A 22,640-nucleotide genomic window follows, 5' to 3' on the forward strand; every position below is an offset into this window, starting at 1 on the left:
ACAAAATAAATCAAATTAATTAGTAAAATATGGTTGGCTCAAGTCAAATGGACCTGGACACGTCTCCAGTCGTAATCGACCTTTAAACTGGTACAAAGCTCTGAGGACTTTCTGTTCAGAGACATTTTCTAAACAAAAGCAGGTTTTCGGAGCCACAGGCTTTGGCTCAGACTCCGTCCATTTAAAACTCGACTCTGCTGTAGATTTCACTGTTTTATAAGTTTATACATCTGTGTTTTATTTTCTTACAACGATTATTCTAATGAGATGAGCTCTGCTGCATATTTGATCCTGTTCTGTATCCAATTCACTTTTATTGGACACAACTCGGCTCCCGTTTGTTCCCGGTGGCTCCTGTTTGTTCCCGTTGGCTCCTGTTTGCTCCTTTTGGCTCCTGTTTGCTCCCGTTGGCTCCTTTTGGCTCCTGTTTGCTCCTTTTGGCTCCTGTTTGCTCCTTTTTGCTCCTGTTGGCTCCTGCGCCTCCCTGAACAGCTCCTGAAGAACGTTTCACGTTACAAAACGCCGCGCTGTAATGAAGAGGGAGGTCGACGGCTCCTTATATTATGTAAATGAGTGAGTCAGCGTCTCAATCAAACGAGCCTCTGAATCTAATGAAGAAAAGTCGTACAGATGACACTTTACACACGGCGACTCGGGGTGAGACTCACCTGAGCGACGGCGGCGGAGGCGACGCGCTAAAACAGGTGGAATGTGGCTAATTACGACACCGACAGGTCAAAGCGAGTTCTAATTAGTGTAAATTTCAGACTATAAGCTGCTACTTTTTCCCCCCACGCTCTGAACCCTGCGGCCTGTACAACGATAGATTTTTACTGGTTAACATCCACCAGGGGGCGCTCTCCAGCTCTAAACGCCAAAGTGAGACAGACGTGGGGGAAGATTATGAGATGAAGAATACACCAGTTTTGAGTTTGAACTGTCATTTTGAGCATCATGTCACAGGAATACTCAAAGAAATGTGTCAAGGAAGGAAATAGAGCCACTGCATGAAAGTTTGAACTAAAAGAAGGAAATGGAGCCACTGCACGAAAGTTTGAACTAAAAGAAGGAAATAGAGCCACTGCAAAATAAAAAAATCTATTCAGCTCAAATTTGCATCAAAATCACTGCATTTGAAGATTTTTAATATTATTATTAGTCTTTATTTATTAGAAGGGACAATGTACAGAGACATTATAAAACAGATGATCTGCTCCAGATTATAGTTAAACAGTTTACATCTGCAGTCCCTGACAAACAATAGAAAAAAAAGAAAAAAATTACACAGTGGAGATTAACATAATCAATAATAAAAGACAATAATCATTAATTCCTATTAGTCAGTGCATACATTACATAGTAAAAGACATTTCATATTAATTGCATATTATAACAAAGGAATAAAAAAACAGTTATTTCAATGCTGACAAGTCTGACTAGCCCAGTAATACATTTTTACACATGCACTTTAACACTTTGACTTAAGTTCATTTTTAGGTGATACTTTTACTTTAGTATTTTCTTGCTCGGGCATCAGTACTTTTACTTAAGTAACGAGTGTTATGTGGAGGATGAGGACATTTCCCTGAAAAAGACGACAGATGAAGAAAAACTCAGTGATGTTTTATTCTAGAGTCACCAGCTCCAGGTTTAGTATCCGACTAACGTTTTTTCTGACACCTCCAATTCTGAGGGATAAAATGACTCAACTGAAGAGCAAGGACAAAACACACAGAGAGAAAGTGTGAGTGTCCTCCTCTCTCTCCTCTCCTGTTCCGTCTCTCCTCTTTCGCTCCGTCTCTCGGGGGGTTATCGTATAGATTTATGTGCCATGACACGCTGCAGATGGTGTGAATTAGACGAGTGGGAGAGCCAGCACCAGGTCAACAGACTTGGCCCGGCCTTGAGCCTTCAGTCTCCCATAATAAAACCTGAGGCTCAAACGGCACACGGGGAGCGCACACGGGGAGCGCCCCGCGGGAGGCGCCGCTCCGCACTGCCCCCTACGGGCTGATACCAGACTATTTCTGCAGGCGAGACACTGCTGCAAATCTGTTCTGCTCTAATTTTATCTCGTCTAAATAAACCGTCAGAAATATGTCCCGACTTTCTACCGAGGGCTAAGAGATGCCAAAAAGTAAACGTTTGTTTTGTAATAATGTTTATCAGGAGTAACTTTATGGACATTTTAATGATACGCAACAACTTTTCATGTCACAGTTTTCAAAAGTCGACGTCACAAGTTCATTTTGTTTGTTTTTTTACATCGACGAGCTGCAGATCTTTGACAATCGACTCGACAAAGGACCCGAGCCCCGGGGCCCGAGCTCAGTGCTGCAGGTCGTGAGTTTAGCCTTTAGCGGCTACGTCCATCTGGTCCTGCTCTGCCCATCGACCAGGTGAGCCTCAGGTGAGCTACTCCCACGAGACTGTGACGAGAGCGAGCGGCCACGACGGAGGCACGGGAATAATACATAAATAATAAATGCTAATATTTGAGCTTCTGGACCATGTTCTAAACCTGCAGCTCGTTCAGGACAGTCAGGCTCGTTCACGTCACTCGTTCTTGTCGTACCATGTGACCGCGCGGACCAATCAGAGCTTGAGCTGAGCCAGAGCGGACAGAGCGCACAGGTGAAGCTAACGACTAAAAGGTGTTTTAAGACAGGAGGATTTTGAGCTGAGAAAGTGTTTCTGTGCAGGAGGATTTTTTCGTTGTAGTACCAATAAGTGGCCACTAGTCCAACTCGAGACGCTCTGTGCAGCTAGCTCGCTAAGCTAACAGTCACGTTTATTAAAATGTGAAAACAAAATAAACATCCATCCTTGTTCTTCCTCTTATCCGGGGTCACCAGTCTAAACAGGGACTCCCAGACTTCCCTCACCCCAGACATGTCCTCCAGCTCCTCCAACCAATTAAAATTTGAATTAATAAAAATAAAGACAACCCAGTTATTTTTAGATGTAGAAAACTTCACTTTTAAACCATTTTATGCCTCAAAATTAGCGTTAGCATTAGCATTCAGACACAAACATGACTCGTCCTAAACATTGCGGTGTCTCCGGTGAAGTCTTTGTTTTATTTGTGCAGTGTTTAACATGTCAGCGACCGTCCACCGTCTGACCCTAACCCCCTAACCTCTGACCCCTGACCTCTAACCCTCCTGCAGCTCCCTTTCCACCGTCGTATCTTTATTAAATATTTATTATTTTACCGCCATTCTGCAAAAACCTCAGAGATAAAACTGAACAGAAAGTAGTGCCGCTCACAGTGAGGATGTTTTTGTGCACAGAGCACGTTTAAAACTAAATAGTCCTCAAAATGGCGCCCATGACATTGTGTTCGAGTCCTGCTCGGTCCAGATTGGCGCTCGGTTGCGTCACAGTTGGATAATGACTTTACAAAGCTTTCCATTGTGAACATTTATTCGCTGCAGGCGGCTCTGGGGCGAGTTATTTAGAGCAGAGTCTCGCACGGGCTGAAAAACATTAAATGAAACGTAATCTACAAATCAACCCCACGACTTCACGCACCACAGCGCCCCCTATAGGCCACGCCCCTCCCCGCAGTGGAGCCGAGGGAAACCGCCGCCATAACCTGCTCTAATATAATCACACAGAGATAAACAGAACTGAGAGGAGCCAAACGAAGACGACGCTGCCAAAGAGAAGGGCCCCATTGATTTTGATGAAGAGCAGAAAAATACTATTGTAAATATGAGGCCACACAAACCGAGACAAATGGCTTTTTAAATGTGTAAGGATTGATTTTATGTTCTTCAAAAGGCGTCAGCTACTTTCTGGATTCAAGACTTGTTTTCTATCAGCCGCCACTTACCCGTAATTTGAAATATGAGCTGAATTAATTTACACTTTAGGGTTTAAATGCTTTGATTTAGCCAAACCGTTTTTCTCCAGGCGGCTCAATAGACAGAAAACCAACAATTATGTACGAGCTTCTCCTTCTCTGCTAAATCCAAACGTGTCGTCTCATGTACGAGCTAAAATCCTGAATATTTGAACCGTTTAGAGCAGGCGTACCCAACGTCCGGCCCGGGAGCCAATAGCGGCGCGTGTACAAACTTCCACTGGCCCACAGCCTCTGGAATAAAAATAATCATGTGTGTCCCGTTGCACTGTTGACCAATGAAAACACACATGTACAAGCGATATTATATTTCACCAGAAGATGGCAGCAGATCCGTGCTCCGAGGCCGCGCTCTCGCTGACTTTTATCGCCAACGAGATAAAGACAGTTTTAAAGAAATTCAAACATTTGCTAAGAAAATGCTGCGCTGGTTTGTTTCTCAGATATGAACTTTAACAAGAACCGTGCGAGGACGAGCCTGACTGACCCGCGGGACGTTTTGTGCGTCCAAACTGCCGTCTTCGAGCCGGACCGGGCCCGTTTACCACAGTCCAGATCTCAGTTTCAGTCTCAGGTTTTTCATTCGTCGCCGTCAGAGGTGAATAAATTTGAAAATCTCAGTGAATTTATTTTATTGTGATAATCAAACCCACAGATTAAATGTTCACTTTTTGATTTTGTTCTGAAAAGTGAAAGCCATTTGCAGTAAAAAAGTAAAAAATAATTAAATAGTTCATGTGCTTTTAAGATTAATGGTTCAAAGAAAGATCAGAATGTTCAGCTTTTCACCAAATCCGTCCCTCTGTGCAAAACGTTTGGACACCCCTGGTCTAGAGCTTTTATTTATCATTTTATAGTTATTTGTCTTTGCCTGAACCTCAGCTAAACAAAAGCTTCTGGACTGGAGGATTGTTAATGTGTCTGAAATGTAATCCCCTAAATAAAAAAAAACAAAAACATCAACTACAGAATGGATCATTTCAGACGCTCTTGATCTTTGGACACAGCCGGGACATTTATGCACTTTATTTTTCCCTCTTGTCGCCTTAGACCAGTGAATAAACGAGCCTTAAAGATCTTTGATAAAAAAAAAAACACCCCTCTACTGCATCATCGCTGTAACATCTCGGTAAAATCTGATCTTTTAAGTTTTGTAAATGTCCGACTCTTTCCCAGTCTGTGTGTTTTCATGATTCTAAACGGCTCGGCTCTGGACTGTTTGACTTCTTGAGCCGTCGTGCTGTAAACTCCAGGAGCCTCTCTGCAGGACTCAGACCTGTGTTTGATTCCACCTCTGGACAAAAGGCTTTTTCAGTGACGGCCACAGTGGAACCTGCTGCTCCATAAAGTCATGAGTCAGTCAAAGCTTTTAAGACTGAACCAAGAAAAAAATAAGAAAACACATTTAAAGAGAATCCAAAACTCTAAGAATTTATCTGTGTCAACTCAGACGCACACGCACACACACACATAAAGGCTCTGTGTGTGCTGGTTCTAATGTTTGCAAATGATAACAATGATCCACAGGTGTCACAGATTATAACTCTACAGCAGACACAGACGCAGACACAGACGCAGACGCAGATGCAGACGCAGACGCAGATGCAGACACAGACGCAGACACATGGAGACAAAACATTTGTACTGTGGCCGAGAAAACACAAAATGTGCTGTCACATGTGAGGACGCCAGGTCACAGGAGGATACGTTGCAACAACAACTGTTCTGCTCATCTTGATTACTTAGCTGTTACTGTTTTGCCTGGAATGTTCCACAGTGAGGCATTAAATTATCTACGCCATGGAGACAAACAGGTGATAACACCAGGCTGTTATAGGTCAGAAATGTGGAGAGGAGACTCAGAGCAGATTAACTCCACACTGTAGAATATCACAGGCAAAGACAAAGGCAAACTTCTCTAGAAAAGTTACACAGTGCAGCTTTAATAAAACATAATGAGCGTCTGAGGGCGTGTTCACATTTAACATGATTTGGTCCTGGTTTGAGCCCCGTTTAGTCCTGACGGAGACTTTAGTCCTGCTCTAGTCTTGGTTGAGTTCCTGTTTAGCCCCAGTCCTGACGTGGTCGAGGTCAGAGCGGTAAAATAAGTTTGGTACGATAAGTTTGATAAGTTTGAACACAGCCTCATGGTCTATGATGTAATCCATGAAATAACTGCATAATCCACCACACTGTTCTGATTTATCTTGTTCTGTTTGTAAAAGGTTGTTGAAAATACTTCACACTGACAGTTTACGATGAATCTCGAGACCACAGCTTTAAGTAGACTCTTCAGTGATGCATTATTTATTCAGATTTGTCTCTTTTTCTGTTTTCAGACACACTTCTTTACTCACACCTGTTGTTCTCTGCTCCAGATTCAGTCCACGCCTTGAGGAGGATCATGTGGACTGTTTTACACTTACGCTGAGAACCATAATGTCAAGTGTCTTGTTTTATACTTACTGCCAATTTCCAACAAAAGAAATCTCAAATCGCTTCACGTAGACAAGGCTTAAAACCCCCACGAGCCGCTCCTCGCAACAAAAACCCAGACAAACCTGCGAGAAAAAACCTGCGAGGAAAAACCTGCCTCGTGCGCCGAAGATTCAAGTATAAAAAAATGCATTCATTAAGACCGTGAGCCGCTCTTATTATACTAATCTCATTCATTTTTATCCTACAGCGAAGCAACTGCAAATCACCTGCCTAAAGCACACACAGATTTACACATTTAGATTTGACATTTTTAAGACAGATGCCCTTCCAGTTGCATTTTTAAGAGCTTCAGGCTGATGCAGGACGCTCCGCTCGACACCTGGACGTCTTATACTCAATGTTTCACTTGATTTTCATGGTTTAAAGTTCATTATAGATTTGTTTTGTAGTTCTAGTATAGGTAATGCTGCAGAGATCAGTGAGTCCAGAGCAAAAAAATCATCCAAAATGATTCAAGGGAAGATGGATGGAGTTTAAAATACAGAGAGGAAACGACATAATGACACGTTTTTTTGCACAAAGTCATTCAAAGTGTTTTACGGAATAAGAAAACAAACATTAAAATCACAAAACAACAAATCTAAACACACATAATCATCATAAAATAGAATAAAAACCTTTCAGTCACAACGGTTTGGAGCAGTGCAGCACTTCCTGTATCTGTTCCACCTTGTGATGTCATTGTGTGGTGAGAGTTTCAGTTTGAGAGAAAAACTCCCCAAGCCTAAATGTGCAGAGTTTGTGTGTTAAACATGTGAGAATGAAACAAAAACACAACTCCAGGTCTGTTTGTGACGAGAGCTCAGATAAAATAGTCTAAAATGAGCCTTTTAAACCGAAGATGGCGGCAAAAAACGGTTTAAATCGGCCGCCGGGAAGCGCCACAGCGACGCCACGTGAGGAAGAGCACGAGTGAGCAAAGGGAAAGGTCTGAAAAAAACAACTGATTCAAATCAATCGTTTATTTATAGAGCACTTTACAACTCTCAAGGTGACCAAAGTGCTTTCCAAACATCAAATTAAAAACAAGTTAAAGTCACAGTAAAACAGTAAAATAGGAGAATAAAATAGAATTAAATACATTAATACAACAAAATATAAATAATAATGTGTCACAACTTTACTAAATGTTGAAAGCACAGTCTGAATAAATGTTTTAAAAATAGATGAACAGTTGAACCTCACTGGACTGTTTCCGTGTTTGTTTGTGTTCGTTTGTGTTTGTTTGTTTATGTGTTTGTTTGTTTATGTGTTTGTTTATGTGTCCGTAGGTGCAGGTCACATGGGTCCACACATTAGCACAGGTGACTTCACTCTTGGCCTTATTTAGGTCTTATTTTGACTTCATTTGGTCTGGTTCTGGTGCAGTTTAGTCTGAGTTGTGTTGAGTTGTGTTGTGTGTTGTGTGTGTGTGTGTGTTGTGTGTGAGTGAACGCACAGGGAGCACTTAACGTTTACATTCTCAGTTATTCCCAACTCCCCAAAGGTTCTCAGTCTCAGCATATTTTTTAATAGACCTGACGTGTTAATTGTGTCGTATGAAGGATTTTCTCATCTCTTTTTCTCTTTATTAACCATAAAACAATGATATTTCTCCTTATAAGACATTAGCCGAGTAATAGACAAACGAAAGGGTCGACAAAAGCCAAAGTTAAATCTGTCACTGGACAAAACGCTGGAGGAACATACTTTTCTTTTGTTGTACTAGAATAAAGTGTAATTGCACCTCCACTGCAGTAGGGGGCAGTAGAGCGCTCATCTGAGTGTGTGCAGGTAGGATTAGCTCGATGGTGTTGGGTTTGTGCTCGTACAAAGAGCAGGAGAGAGTGAACAGATCGAACACAGAGCAGTGAATAAACCAAAAGAGACGACGGAAAATATTTAACAGAAAAGAAAGACGGAGACAGACGGAGGTAAAGAGATAAACGTCATAGGAAAGAAAGACAAGTGTCATGAAGAGTATGTAGCACTCGGGTTCACCATGACCACAGCGGGAGACGAGGACACACCGGTGTGTCTGTGTCTAAAAATGTTTGTTTCGAAAAGTTGACTTCCTCATTTTGATAAAGAAAAAAAAAGAATTGTATTATTAATTTTGGTCTTGTTAATGTTGCTGATAATGAATTTATTATGACTTACTGATTTTTATTTAATTTTAATGTTTTAATTTGATATTTATTTAATTTTAATGTATTAATTTGATGTATTTAATTTTAATGTATTACTTTGGTATTTAATAAATTTTAATTAATTTATGTTGATATTTATTTAATAAATTTTAATGTATTAATTTGATGTTTATTTGGTATTTAAAAATGTTTTATTAATTTATTTTGACATTTATTTATTTTATTTTAATTTATTAATTTGATATTTATTTAATTTTAATGTATTATTTTGATATTTACTTTATTTTAATTTATTACTTTGGTATTTAATTTTAATGAATTTATTTTGATATTTATTTAATTTCAATTTATTAATTTGATATTTATTTAAAAAATTTGTATTTTGATATTTATTTAATTTTAATGTATTAATTTGATATTTATTTAATTTTATGTTATTATATTTTATTTATCAGTACCAAATAGTTCAATCGGTTAAAAAATGTGCATAGCTTCAGGGAAATTGATGCATTTTGCATATTTTCTGTTACAGATTAAAAAACAATGTTACTAAAGTCATTTTTGGTTGTACATTGATCTATATTTCTTCCTTTTTCTGTAATTGTTTTGTTGTTATATAGTGTGACATATTTCTTCTTCATGGGAGGTAAAACAGAAAATAACTGAGCAAACGTGTCCACAGGAAAAACAGGATTCACAGAGAAAAAGAGTTTATGTTTCTGCAGAACATGACGTTTCACATCTAAAACACAGATTATAACAGAGCAGGAGTTTGACCCACAACCTCCTCAGTGCAGTATAAAGAGTAATATATGTCACAGGAGACGTATGGGGTGGAGGGTTTTTGGCGTGTGGGTTTTTGGCGTGTGGGTTTTGACGTGTGGGTTTTGACGTGTGGGTTTGTCCCGTTGTTCACTGAGTCTCACCTGATTGATGTGCTTGAGTTTGTCGATAATCTGGTTTATAACGGGGTCGGCTTCTTTCACTTTCACCTCCGGGTTGCTGCTCTGAGCTTTGACGCCGCTGCCCACGACTCGGAGCGTGTAGCTGCGGAGATAAAAAAAACAAAACAAAAAAAACAGAACGTTACAAAAGCGTTCACGTCTGGAGGCCACGCCAGGACAATGAACGTGAAGTATGGCAGCGGGCTGTTGAAAAAGCAAACTCAACAACTTGTTTGCGCGGCTGAAGAATTATCCATTTCCTGGAGTGGCGCGAGGAGATGGCGGATAGTTCATCTGGAGCCTCGGGGCTGCGGGGGATTTGTGGTTCACCGCTGCCATGTTTCACCCGCGTCGGCACATGCGTGTTCGCCAAACCGTGTCCGAGCTGGAGGCTGCAAATTACCTGGGCTTTTTATGGCGCTCACTATACTACAAGTCCATTATGGCTCCTCTTGGAAAATTGCAGTATCAACTCTAGTGTTATGAGTATATTCCCCTAATCACTCACGACACAATTTATCATGTGAAATTGCAGCCTTAATCCATATGTTTAAGTTGTTCATTTTCGCTATAGCCAGGTAATAGGATTCCGTGCACTTCAAGGCTTTTATCTGTTCAGCCTGAATGGGACGTAATAATAAAGCGAGACTGAGCTCAGCCTTCACCCTGTGCGTTCTATACGGCGCATCTAATCAAACATCTGAAATAAAGAACATTAAACTAAGTATTCACGTATTCACAAACGCAAAACCCGCCCGTGTGCACAAACTGGGCGGCCCGTCGAGACACAAGGTCAAGAAGAGACTGCATGAATAATTAAGGCGGCAGGAAGTAAAGCGGCGTAATTTATTTAACAGAAAAGGTGGGTGGCGAGTCGTTCGTATCACGGCCACCGAAGTGTTATTCTCCCGCTAATTCTCCGTGAACCGCCGCTATTTTTAGACGCGCTCCAACTGTCATTAAATGTCATTTCGACAGTTTCCTTCACAGTTTCTGTTCTCATCTCCTCGCGGCCTGTGATCCCTCCAGACTTCGCTGTGGCGGCGCGTTGCTTTTGCAGAGTTTCATCTGTTTAAATATTAAAGGCAACATTTAAAAATCAGTCGACAAGAGCATGAGCTTAGCGTACCTCCTGTGATCTGGGAATGACCAGCTTCAGGCGGGGAGCGGGTCTGAGCACATTTCATGCAGCTGCTCGATGCTTTTGTAAATTACATTCTGCAGAGGCTCCATACCTTAACTTCACTACAGCTATTCTTAGAAAACGTGAGATCAAAGTGTGTAGGCGCGACACAAATAAAAAGAAAGAAAGAAGTTGTTTTGCAAGACAGGAAAGTCCAAGTCAAGTCTGAGTCCCAAGTCCTCTGCTTTGAACTTTAAGTCATTTTGTTGCAGCCCATGGCCTTAAGTTCTTTTCTTTTTTAGTATTTGCCCGTTACGTTCAGTCCCTCGTGTAATCCAGTCTGTGTGAGGACTCGCCGCTGATTGGACGACAGTTTCCCACCTGACCAGTCCCGCGTCTCACCTGCAGACGCCTCCTCTACTTAAACCAGGGCTGTCCAAACCTTTTTCCCCCGAGAGCCACAGACTGAAACATATCTGAAGCTGAGGGCCACAGAGTCGATACAGAGTCAAACGGAGCTTTTAACTCAGGTTTGACAGAGACATTTTACCTTTAATGAGACTTAGAAGATTATTTTTAGGTCTGTGTGATGTTATTCAGGTGGTAGAGGTAGAATTTCTTCAGTTTGGAGTAAAAATACTTCCTGATCAATTGGGCCAGTTTAGGAGGAGACACCAGGGCCAACAAAAATGAGTCTGAGGGCCGAATTCAGCCCCTGGGCCGTAGTTTGGACAGCAGATTCAGTTCATCTGTTCAGGCTCGTTGGTGCATGTGTCTCTTTTGTTTAAGTCACTGATTCTGTTTGTTCAAGATTTTGTTATTTGTAAAATTTGTGCCTTAACCTTTGTTAGTCTTTTGTGTAAAACCTCGCACGTTTCCTTCTGTTTAAATATTTTAGATTCCTTTTGTTTAATTTACCTCTTCCCTGTTCATGAAAAAAATAACTTCTTTATTTGACCAATTTTCCAGTTTGTTTTTTTATGTTGCCGTTACTTCCCCGACCTGAGACGAGCCGCGTCAGAACAATATCACGTTTTAAACTGAAGTACTGAAAACAGCTTTTTGTAACTCATATGATTTTTAAACAGTATTTTACTTTATTATTTATTTTTAAACAGTATTTTACTTAAAAAGTCATGGTATATTTGTTTGTGGCTTAAACTGTTGCAGAAATTATACTTTTTTTATTTGTAAATGTTATGACGAGGCTTTAGTGCGAATCATTACATCATAACAGAAAGAAGTCAAGTCACGTCACAGGAGTTAAGTCGAGTTAAGTCAAGTCCCGAGTCTTTGTCCACCATTTTAGATGCAATATAAGTGTCATTTATACAAAACGGCAGAGTGGTTAACATTTGTACCTTTGGCCAAACACACACGGGTCAATATTCATCTGTTATTTGAGTTTTATCACATTTATAAATCAGTGTTTTCTTATAAATCACTATAAAGAATCATTTGTAGCAAGAATGAGCTTTAAAAAGTGATTTCATTTATTATTCCTTCTGTTCTAATAGTTACTGAGACATTTACTACATGTCAGAATATAAACGAGCTCAGTAAACAGCGTCAAAACCAACTTCAACACTATTAAAAGTTGAGAGTTGAGAAACAGTTTTATGTCAAAAGATATTTCACCCACGTCAACTGACAAATTATTTATGAAATGTTCTTTGCAAAAAAAAAAAAGGCCCTGTTTTTGCACATAAACAAAGATTATTACCAGCGCTGCCGAATAAAAACTTAAATTTGTGACGTAAAGTTGTGGGTAAAGTGCGTTTGGCGTCGTCCATCGCTTATGTGCCGGAGTATTCCATGACTTATTAAACAGGTTGAAATTTTAATGCAGGAAATGAGGTTAAAATTGGACTCCATCTGTCAGTCTTTTTAATCCGGGCGCGGTTCTGACACGCCGTATGTATCACCTTAACTGCTGTGAATACAAAACAAACGTAATAGTGAGAATAAACGCCGCGCCGCCGACATGATGCATCGCCGCAACTTGGAAACTTTTCATTTTACAACTAATCTTTGTGAGAGTGTGCGGCTGTAATGTGAGTTATGATGTGGAGACAAATGAAGGGCTGTTATCAGAGGGTGAAAAGCAGCTGCTGCACACTGAAGCAAATCACAATCATAAATCAGACGCAACTACCACTGCATCCTGCACGACCTGAACGAGAGCCGAGGAGAAGCGTCGGATCCAACGCCAACGTGACCATTTGTGTTTATTTCAAGAGCTGCAGCCGAGAACGCAGAGTCACAGAGTCTGAGCTCGAGACAAACTCAACGACTCCAACAGGCTGGACTTAAAAACGATTTATAAAAGAGGGATTTTAAAGGAAAGCACCTTTTCAGGACAATATTAGGTTTAATAAATGGACAAATTAAATAGAATAGAGCTGCGTGTGATCGTCTCCAGAGGATTCACTGCATCAACAGATCAGTGTGTGGAGGAAAAACAACTTTCTCCAGATAAACTCAGACAAGACTCAAGTTCAAGTCGTCATCTTTGGCCACAGACACAGAGAAAGTGTCAGCGTCACCTCCAGTCTCTCTCTCTAAAACCTTCAACTCAGGAGAGAAATCTAGAGGTAAAAATGGACTCAGACCTGAACTTTAACAGACACAACAAATCAGTGACATCTGCAGCTTTTTACATCGAAAAACATGTGAAAAATCAAAGGTAAACTGTCCAAACCAGACTCAGACTTATCCTGTGTTTGTGTCCAGTAGATTAGACGACTGTAACGTCCTGATCACTGGACTCTCCAAACGAGACAGAACATCCAGAACATCCAGAACATCCCATCCAGAACACTGCAGCTCGGGTCAGGACTAGAACCAGGAAGTACTTCACACGTGTCCTGCACAAGTCTCTCCATGGACTAGCAACAAAGAACATCTCCCACATGAGCCACATGAACCACCGGACTAAACCAGGGCTAAACCAGGGCTAAACCAGGGCTAAACCAGGGCTAAACCAGGGCTAAACCAGGGCTAAACCAGGGCTAAACCAGGGCTAAACCAGGGCTAAACCAGGGCTAAACTCTGAATTACTTTGTGTACAAATTGTCCTGTACAGATAAACTTGCCTTGTGTCCATGGAGATATTACTGCTATTACTTTGCCTGGAATGTTCCACAGTACGTCATTAAACATATCCATCTCCATGAAGATGTAAATCAACGTAATAAACATCAGACGGAGCGAGATGGGCCTTTTTGAACTATGAACTGAGCAAATAATAAACATTTAAGCTCCGTGGAGAGACAAAACATCTTAAATTGTTAAATTGTTCAGATTCCAACCTAAGGCGAAATTAACACGGATAATAACACTTGAGATTCCAAAAAAAATCAGCAGGACGGAGACGTTTTAGTACTTCCTCCAGTTTATAATCCGCTGGTGTTCTTAGAGCTGTTAAGAGCCGTACCCCGTCCTGACCCTCTCCAGCAGCCGCCTTCTCGCTCGTGTACACTGTGATTAATAGCAGCTTCGCCAGATTAGATCCCAGCCATCTGTGCCACTTCCACCAGACGAATATGTGTCAGGCCCCACACACACAGACACACACAGACACACACAGACACACACAGACACACACAGACACACACAGACGCACAAACTCCTCCAAACGCTGTGGGGATATTCAGCCAAAATAACAGCGCCGAGTGAGAGCTGCAGCAGACACATGGAGCTATTCACGGGGCAAACATCATCTGTATTCAACATATACAATGGAGCTGATGGGGATTCTAAAACCAACGCAAAAAAAGATTACAAACGCACAAACTACTGTAATTTCGTTTATTTGGGATCATTTCTCTGCTGAGTGCGTCCCACCGTAAGTCGATTAAGAGCAGAATGTCGTCACACCAAAGAGCCAAAGAGCCTCCTCCAGTCTCAGTGTGGGGCATTTACAGACGCACAAAAGACCTTTTTCTGTAAAATATCGCACGTACATGGAGATAGAGAGACAGAATGTGCGTCCATTCACTTTCCTCTTACCCGGCCTCGGATAAGTGAAAGAAAATGGATGGAGGAGTGGATGGATATTGCACAACCGCTTTATGACTTGTTCTCAGGGGCAAACCCGAATGAAAAAAGGGACGAAAATGTGAAAAACATGTTTCTTTTTCCTTCAAAATAATCATCTAAAAAGGGCCTGTACCTGATAAATGTTAAAGACAAAAGGTTGCCTCAGTGCAGATTGTTTCTGCAGCTCTGGGGTCAAAATGACACTGTTCTGTGGCGTTTGCGTCTAGTTAAACATTTGCAGCATTTGTATCGTCCATGAACTTAGGTCTGTCTCGTTAATTACTATTGTTTATCCGCTTAGCGCTCCACAAATCACAGATGGAACAATATATTTACCACGTGGACAGTTTCTTTGCAGTACCCGGGAGATTTTTGCCATTTTCTGTAGAGATTTGAGCAGTGGAAAGCGAAATAACTTCTATGGCTAATTATCGCTTCATTCTGTTGTTTATATTTGGTCTTTTCATGATTCTGTCTATTTCAGAACGATTCTCTGGGATTATTTTGCATTATGGTTCTTTTATCAGTGGCATAAAGAAGTTTCAGTATACACAGTACATCTCTGCACCAATATATCGCAACAGGAAGTAATAATGATGCGGCGTTAGCATGCAAGCTCTTGTTAGCCGTGATGTGACAGAAAAACTTCGCGTTGGCTCGTGGTTGTGAAACACGCTCATAAACTCGTCAAATTATCAAAAGAAGACAGCGGGAACGTGCTACAAAAGAGAAAAAAGTTTGGAGCGCTGCAGTTACAGTTTAAAATACGTAAAAAAACAACAAATCAGTTCATTTTAGACAGTAAAAATGTGTCGCAGCGCCTTTAAACCTCACGCTAACTTTTGAACAATGCATCTTTTCTGTTTCGTGCAATGATTGTGTAACTGAATCACCTCTGGCTTCTTCGGCAATGTTCTTTTTAAGTCGTTTTATAAAATGAATTCGTAAATGTTGGCACAGACGAGCAGCCACCTTCAGTGAGTCAGACTCTGCTCTTATTCTGAGCTGGTTTATCAGTTTAATATTTTTGTACAGTGGAATAGCGCCTTCACTGAGATAGACATTTCGGGTACTCTTTTCCACCTCTGCGGCTTTGTGAAAGGCAGCAGACAGGCATGAATTCATCTGGGAAAATATCATCTGTATTCATGCACACTCACACACAAAGCTATTCAGAATTCACAAGAAATATAAAAGAATTGTATTTCATTACGCCGCTGGGATCCATAAGCTGAAACACGACCAATCTCATGTAACGTGCAGCCGCCCCGGAGCGCTCTCGAGGGAAAGTAGGGCCACAAAATAAGGGTCCCGCTCTTAAAAGGTGTCACGCAGAAGAAGCATTGATCACAGTCCTCGTATATTCTTCAGAGTAAAGCTTACAGTAGCGTCGGTTCTTGGCTACGAGAGGGAATCAAACACCGAGCGCTCTCTGGGTCTCTGAGGAAAAACCATAATCCATAACCCGCTCCCAAAGCAACACACGCTTTGCATCTCATCTCTGCCCAACCGCACACTTCACACAAAGATTGGAAATTTCAATCATTTTAGACCGGCGCGAGTACGGCGGCAGCGTGCGGCCGTCCCACGCGCCTTCTTCAAGTACTGTACATGTTAAAGTAAAAGCAATTGAACAATCAGCGTTTGAGGGCTCTTTTGGGGATTGTTTCATCACTTGGAGACAAAGAGGGATTGGGATGTCAAAGTAATTTATTCTGTTCAGTGGAAGAACGCGGACTTCCTAAATCCGCTGGAACGCGCTGTGGTTTGGCGCAAATATAAAACAATGATGTAAGTTATTGTGGGGGATTTAGATTTCATTTAGATGTAATATGTTGCGCTGGATGTCTGGAGAAAGGTCAAAGCAATGAAAGTTTCACAATGACGTCCGTGTTTTGCAGATGAGGATAACTTTCCGTTCAGGATTTTGATTAAAACAAAAGGAAATGCAAACAGTGTGGGAAGTCGTTACTGAAGTTTTTCCTTGTTTTCTTGGGTCTAAAGTGTGTGTCGTGTTATTCTAGTGTGAGTGTAAATATAAAAGCTGGAGCTGTAGGTTACATCATTATCAGGTCGACAGCAATGAGGACATGACTAAGACTGTCAGGAAGTATAATCGTTATCGTAGTTTTAAGAGCTGCACACGTTGTTAGAAATGGAAATGAAGTTGAGATCTGAAAAAGAACGCTTTAATACACGTTAAAGGGCTTTTAACCGTGTGATAACGGCTCCGACTCATAATGAACTCACTCCTAGTTGTATTTGGAGTGATTCATGCTCGTACTGACCTTTTCAGTACTTACTCCGAGTTTGTTTTAGTTTTTTGTTAAGAACAGTGGTCCAGCAGAGCCATTTCAGCAGATCTCTACAGAGAATCCAGAGCTCGCCGCTGGGATCTGGAGCTTTACATCGGTCCCACAGCACAAAACGAAAAAAAAAAATGGAAATCAGCTCTATGGCTTTGCACCGGAAGTGAATGATTCCGCTGTGCAAATCCCTGAAGGAAAACAACTCGGCAGAGCACATCCTGGAGCAGTCGCACGTTTGGAGAGACTTTTAAATCATTTTATTCATACCATGAGACGACAAAGAAAGAACAGTCTTAATGACACGTTTACAGCGGTAATAGACGTGCGATGGAGCTAATTGAAATTATCCAGCGTAATATGCATGAATTCTTTGAGGAGCGACTTGGAAGACGGTGTAAAACTGGAGATCGCTGAAAGAAGCATTTACCTCTGACATATCTGAGCCCTGGACATGGTCAGGGCAGAAAACTGGGCTCTTAAGGTTCTGTTGGACTTCTTCACATTGTATTTATTGTCTGAAACATTGTTTTTTGCTGAGAATACTTTCATCAGACTGTGATGGAGACAGCAGGCTCTCGAGATGAAGGAGCTTAAGCCGTGCCCGCTGTTCAGGGTCGACCGCGTGAGCAAAAACAAAAGAGCGGCGCAGTTTGGGACGCCGCACGACACTCCAGATACGAGTGTCGCTGAGGAGAGACAGAAAACTTCCAGAAGAGTGCAATCCAGAGTACTCCAGGCAAAAACGATCAAATATATGCACAGAATGTCAACCTGTCAACAACAAACATCAGACAAACATCTGGTGGTGTAATAAGGCAGAGTTGATATGGAAATCAACAAGAAACACACATAAAGCGTCAGGGCTGTGATCTGCTCAAGAGAGAAAACAACAAAGTGTATTTAACCAAGAAAAAGACTCGGATCAGACGTAAACGAGACATAAATGAGTATTAAAGGAACCAGACCAGAGACAATACTTTAGACACAATTTTAGTAAATGAACGTAGTGCAAATTTCAGACTCGAGCCGCACCAGATCAATTTAAAATCAATTTAGTACATATATAAGCCGCAGGTTTTTATGTTATAACATGAGATATTTACACAGATGTTCTTCCCGCCGCCACCTCCAATGTCGCGCCATCGGTTCTTTGATACCAAACTTTCGTGCAGTGGCTCCATTTCCTTCTTTAATAGTCAAACTTTCGTGCAGTGGCTCTATTTTCTTGTTTTAGTTCAACTTTTGTGCAGTGGCTCTATTTCCTTCTTTTAGTTCAAACTTATGTGCATTGGCTCCATTTCCTTCTTTTAGTTCAAACTTTCGTGCAGTGGCTCCATTTCCTTCTTTTAGTTCAAACGTTCGTGCAGTGGCTCTATTTCCTTCTTTTAGTTCAAACTTTCGTGCAGTGGCTCCATTTCCTTCCTTGATACATTTCTTTGCGAGTTTTCCATGATGAGTCTGTGACATGATGCTCAAAATGACAGTTCAAAATCAAAACTGGTGTATTTTTCATCTCATAATCTTCCCCCACATTTGTTTTACTTTTGCGTTTACTGCTGGAGAGCGCCCCCCGGTGGTCGTTAACCAGTAAAAATCTATAAATAAGCTGCACAGTTGTATAAGACGCAGGGTTTAGAGCGTGGAGGGGAAAAGTAGCAGCTTATAGTCTGAAATTTATGATATATGATTAAAATTTGAATAAAACAAAGTAAAAATGTCTTCAGTGCTGATCTCACAAACACAAACACAACACACTTTAAATCAGAGCGACACAAAAACAGTCAAAGGCCTTGGTTTAACACACTTCTCCTTTGAAAGCTTTACTTTTTCCCACGCACTCTGCTACACTGTCAAAGTTCTCTTCCCTCGTCTCTCCTGTTTATTCAAATCAGTTAAGTGAGACTCAAGTGCATGTCGGTATAAAAATGTAGATGAACACAACACATTTAATTAACACACTTAAGTGTTAACAAGGCGAGTGTCGTGACCTACACCTGATAATTACGTGAAACCACACGCTCACAGTTCACCGCACTCATCCACGTTACTTATAAAACTTTGTGACAGGTTTGAACGGGGAATTTCTCGGAGCGATTACAGCGTGATTAAGATTACAAAGTTCGCTCGGTGCATCTGTAACGCGGCGGATTATTTTTCGGCAGCTGTCCTGAGCGCCGCCGGCGGAGATTTCACTAGTTCGTTTGTGTTGTGCTCTGAGAAACCGGGAGCTGTTGTTGTATCGACTGGGGCCACAGAGACGCCGCTATTTGAACAAAGTGCCACACGTAATTAATATAGAGGCGGCGAGTTCAGTGTGCGACGCTCGGCTGGGAATTTGCAGGTTTTGTGTCAAAATGGTGACAGAATATCAATAGTAATAACATGATTTATCCGTGTAATTCATTGGAGATTACATGGATTACCCTAATTATCCTGTGAGACGATCTGTCAGTTCATCTGCTTCTTCTGTTTGTGAATTTGTGATTTGATTCAGTGTTTGTAAAAATATTAAGACAAAACATTATCTTTTATTCAGTGACTATTTTCTGTAGATGAATCTCTTTGTTTCAGCGGCGACAGAAGCTCATTTGGTGGAACGTTGGTGGTTCGATTCCCGCTCTCGACTTCACCCTGGAGAACACAAGAACCATTTTCTTCTTTGGAAAATTATGAACGACGCATTAAATTACTGCTATAAGTAAAAACTGAACACTTTTTCAATTTTAACCCTTTATTCCCTAATAAATTTGGCCCTTAAAGAATATAATTTATCCAAAAAGAAGATAAAACGTACTTCTAAACATGCTGCAAGTTGTTACTAAAAAGATCAACAACAAAAAAAGACAATTTTTCCAGCTCAACAAAACATCATGTGGTCGTCCATCTTGTCACCATTGCTCTGGATCATTTTAGTTCAATATTCATCCACTAGGTGTCACTCTGCAGGGGTCAGAAGTGGCACTCTGGGCTTTTCAAGTTAAATTTGACATACATTTTTTTTTTTGTTCATTTTGGGTAACAGCAATTAACTGCAGACAAATTTAACCCCGTGAGTTCTCCAGGGTTAAACATCAGTGACAGAGCAGTGAGATCCGATGACCTACAGGTTGTCGGTGCGATTCCAGCTCCCACAGATGAATACTGTCGTCGTGTCCTTGGGCAAGACACTTAACCCACCTTTCCCCCAGTGTCTGTGTGCACTGGTGTGTGAATGTGTGAGTGGTTCTTTGATGTAAAACGCTTTGAGCTTTAAAAATGGAAAAGCGCTGTATAAAAATGTGACCGTTTACCATCTATTGTCAGCAAATAAGAAAAACACTTGAGCTCAATCTATTTCAATAACCTCGGCAAATCAAACACATTTGTTCTCATCCTCTTTAGTAAAAAGTGTCTTAGTATTCATAGCTTTTTCCAGCGTATGGATTTCCATATGTTGACATGTGGATTTGTTGTACATAAACAAACAGTGTAAAAATACAACATGAAGCCGTCACGGTCACACGTATGAAATATGATTTGTTCTCTGAAGTAACAGCCTCGTCTACAGCTGCCTTATTTTTACACGTTTTACTAAAATCAGACTCACCTGTGTCAAGATAAATGGGTTAGTGGAGAGTTATGGTTATTCAGAGCACAACATGATCATAAATCTGTCCATTTTTTAAGGAAAATAACGTCATTTCACTTCAAAATACACTACGCAAACAGGTCGTCTCCTCCTGCAGTTGGTCCGATCGAGGTTCAGCAGAGTGAGGTCAGCTGACACCTGAATATACTGAATGACCAGGTTATTCCATCAGTGGATTTTTGGGCATATTCCAAGATGATGGTCAGGATTCATCGAGCTCAAACTGTGACAGAGGATCAGGAGCAGAGACGTCATTTTCACACATGGATCGTCCACCACAGAGTCCAGACCTTAACCCCAGTGAGAATCTTTGTGCTGGAGAAGCTTTGAGCAGCGTCAGACTCGACCGTCATCAATGAAACAGGAGAAACATTAATGCAACAACTGGATGGAAATAAATCTGTGACATTGTAGAAGGGAAATTTATGATCAAAGCTAAAGGAACCACCAAATATTAGAGTGCGAGACCTTTTGTTTTTTGGCCAGGCAGTGCATTTACTCCTGTGTTTTTATAATCTCGTCTGAGCGAAGGAGCTGGAGGAAGTGTCTGAGGTGAGGGAAGTCTGCGAGTCCGTGCTTAGACTGCTGCTCCTGCGAGATAAACGGGGGAAAATGGATCGGTTTTATATGGATGTTTGTGCCACATTAACTTTAAAATCGTGGCGTTTCTTCTCACAATAATTGAAAACTCATGTGTTCCTCTCTGGTTTCACATGGACGAGCGGTAACGCATGTTCGGGTGGCTGCCTCTGCCCAAAATGTCGCCTCGCTCACGTGTTCAGACCCTTCATTTCCCTCGTAAAGACCGTTCTATATTGCAGCTATAACGACGTGTCTGCGCTAAGTGCCCCTCCTTCTATTCAACACTGCATCACACACAAGCAGCTAATGCCAAATAGATTGCTCAAGTCCTCAAACAGTGATGGAGCTTTATCACACCTCTTAAATATTTGAGTTTTATGGCAGTAATAAGGACAAATGGAAAAGTTGGCTATCGAGGAGGTACAATGGCCTCATAAAAGCAGATGGTCACCGAAAAGGGGGATTTTAGAGGCGCTAATATCCCGTAAGAGCGATAATACGAAGGAATTAACAGATGCAGCGAGTGCAGGGCAGACAATAAAAGACTCATCAGGGCGTTTTATGATATCACTGACCATCAGGCCGCCATCCAAAGTAATCTGCAGCTACATTTTCTATACAACAAACACGCGGTCGGTGTGTTATCGTCGAGAAGAATCACTGACGACGTTATCTCTGCTTGTTAGAGGTGACAGCTGGTTGCCATAGCGATGCCGTAACTTGAAAAATGGCAATTAAACTCGCCGAGGACTTTGATTATTTTGTGTAGAAATGATTATCTTTGGTTTGCAGTATATTCTGTTCTGTGAGAATCTTGTATTAAAGCTCCAATATGGACTCGTGTGAGATTTAAGTCATGTTCTAATGTCGTTTCATCCACAAAAAACAGACCTGGAGATGTGTTTTTGTTTCATTCACACATGTTTAACACTTTATTATTAGTCTGTAACATCTCCAAACCTCCAAATCCTCTGTTCCACCTTGTGATGTCATCAAGTGGTAGTGCTAGTTTTGTTTTGGCCCTGCCTCCACCTGCCCAAATCCAGATTATCTTCTTTTTTTTTTACACATTTTTGAGTATAATATTGTAAAAATAAATCTTATTCATCATTTTAACCACCTCTTCACACACGCACGCTCAGTTTTACATCTTTTCTAGTTTTTTTTTTTTTAACTAGTTTTCAAGTTAACAGCTCCTTTTACCTTTAGTTTTGTAGAGATAAGCGGCAATTCCAGATCTGAAATGATCCAAATGATTCTATAAATGAAGGTGTGTGGAGTTTAAAAACACAGTGGAGCACTTCCTGTATCGCCACATGATGACATCACAAGGTGGAACAGAGTGTTTTCAGTTTGAGAGAAGAACTCGGCTTAAATATGCAACTCCAGGTCTGTTTGTGACGAGGAAACGACATCAGAACAGATCAGAAAACAGCGGAACGTGGGGTTTAATTGGCATTTTGCACTTAACTAAAGACAAAATAATAAAAACACAGTGCTGGACTGAAGAGGAACGG

At 41.1% G+C, this 22,640-nt stretch overlaps 1 protein-coding gene across 1 annotated transcript in view; it reads right to left on the bottom strand.

Moving 5' to 3' along the window:
- gpc5a (glypican 5a) overlaps positions 1–22,640 on the bottom strand; it is a 241,213-nt gene that overhangs the window by 102,718 nt on the left and 115,855 nt on the right. The window contains exon 7 of the mRNA XM_055230405.1: positions 9,423–9,543. Coding sequence (XP_055086380.1) covers positions 9,423–9,543 — 121 coding nt within the window. The remainder of the gene's footprint in view (positions 1–9,422; positions 9,544–22,640) is intronic.

This window comes from Periophthalmus magnuspinnatus, chromosome 3 (assembly GCF_009829125.3).
Source record: "Periophthalmus magnuspinnatus isolate fPerMag1 chromosome 3, fPerMag1.2.pri, whole genome shotgun sequence".
NCBI classification, from domain to species: domain Eukaryota; kingdom Metazoa; phylum Chordata; class Actinopteri; order Gobiiformes; family Gobiidae; genus Periophthalmus; species Periophthalmus magnuspinnatus.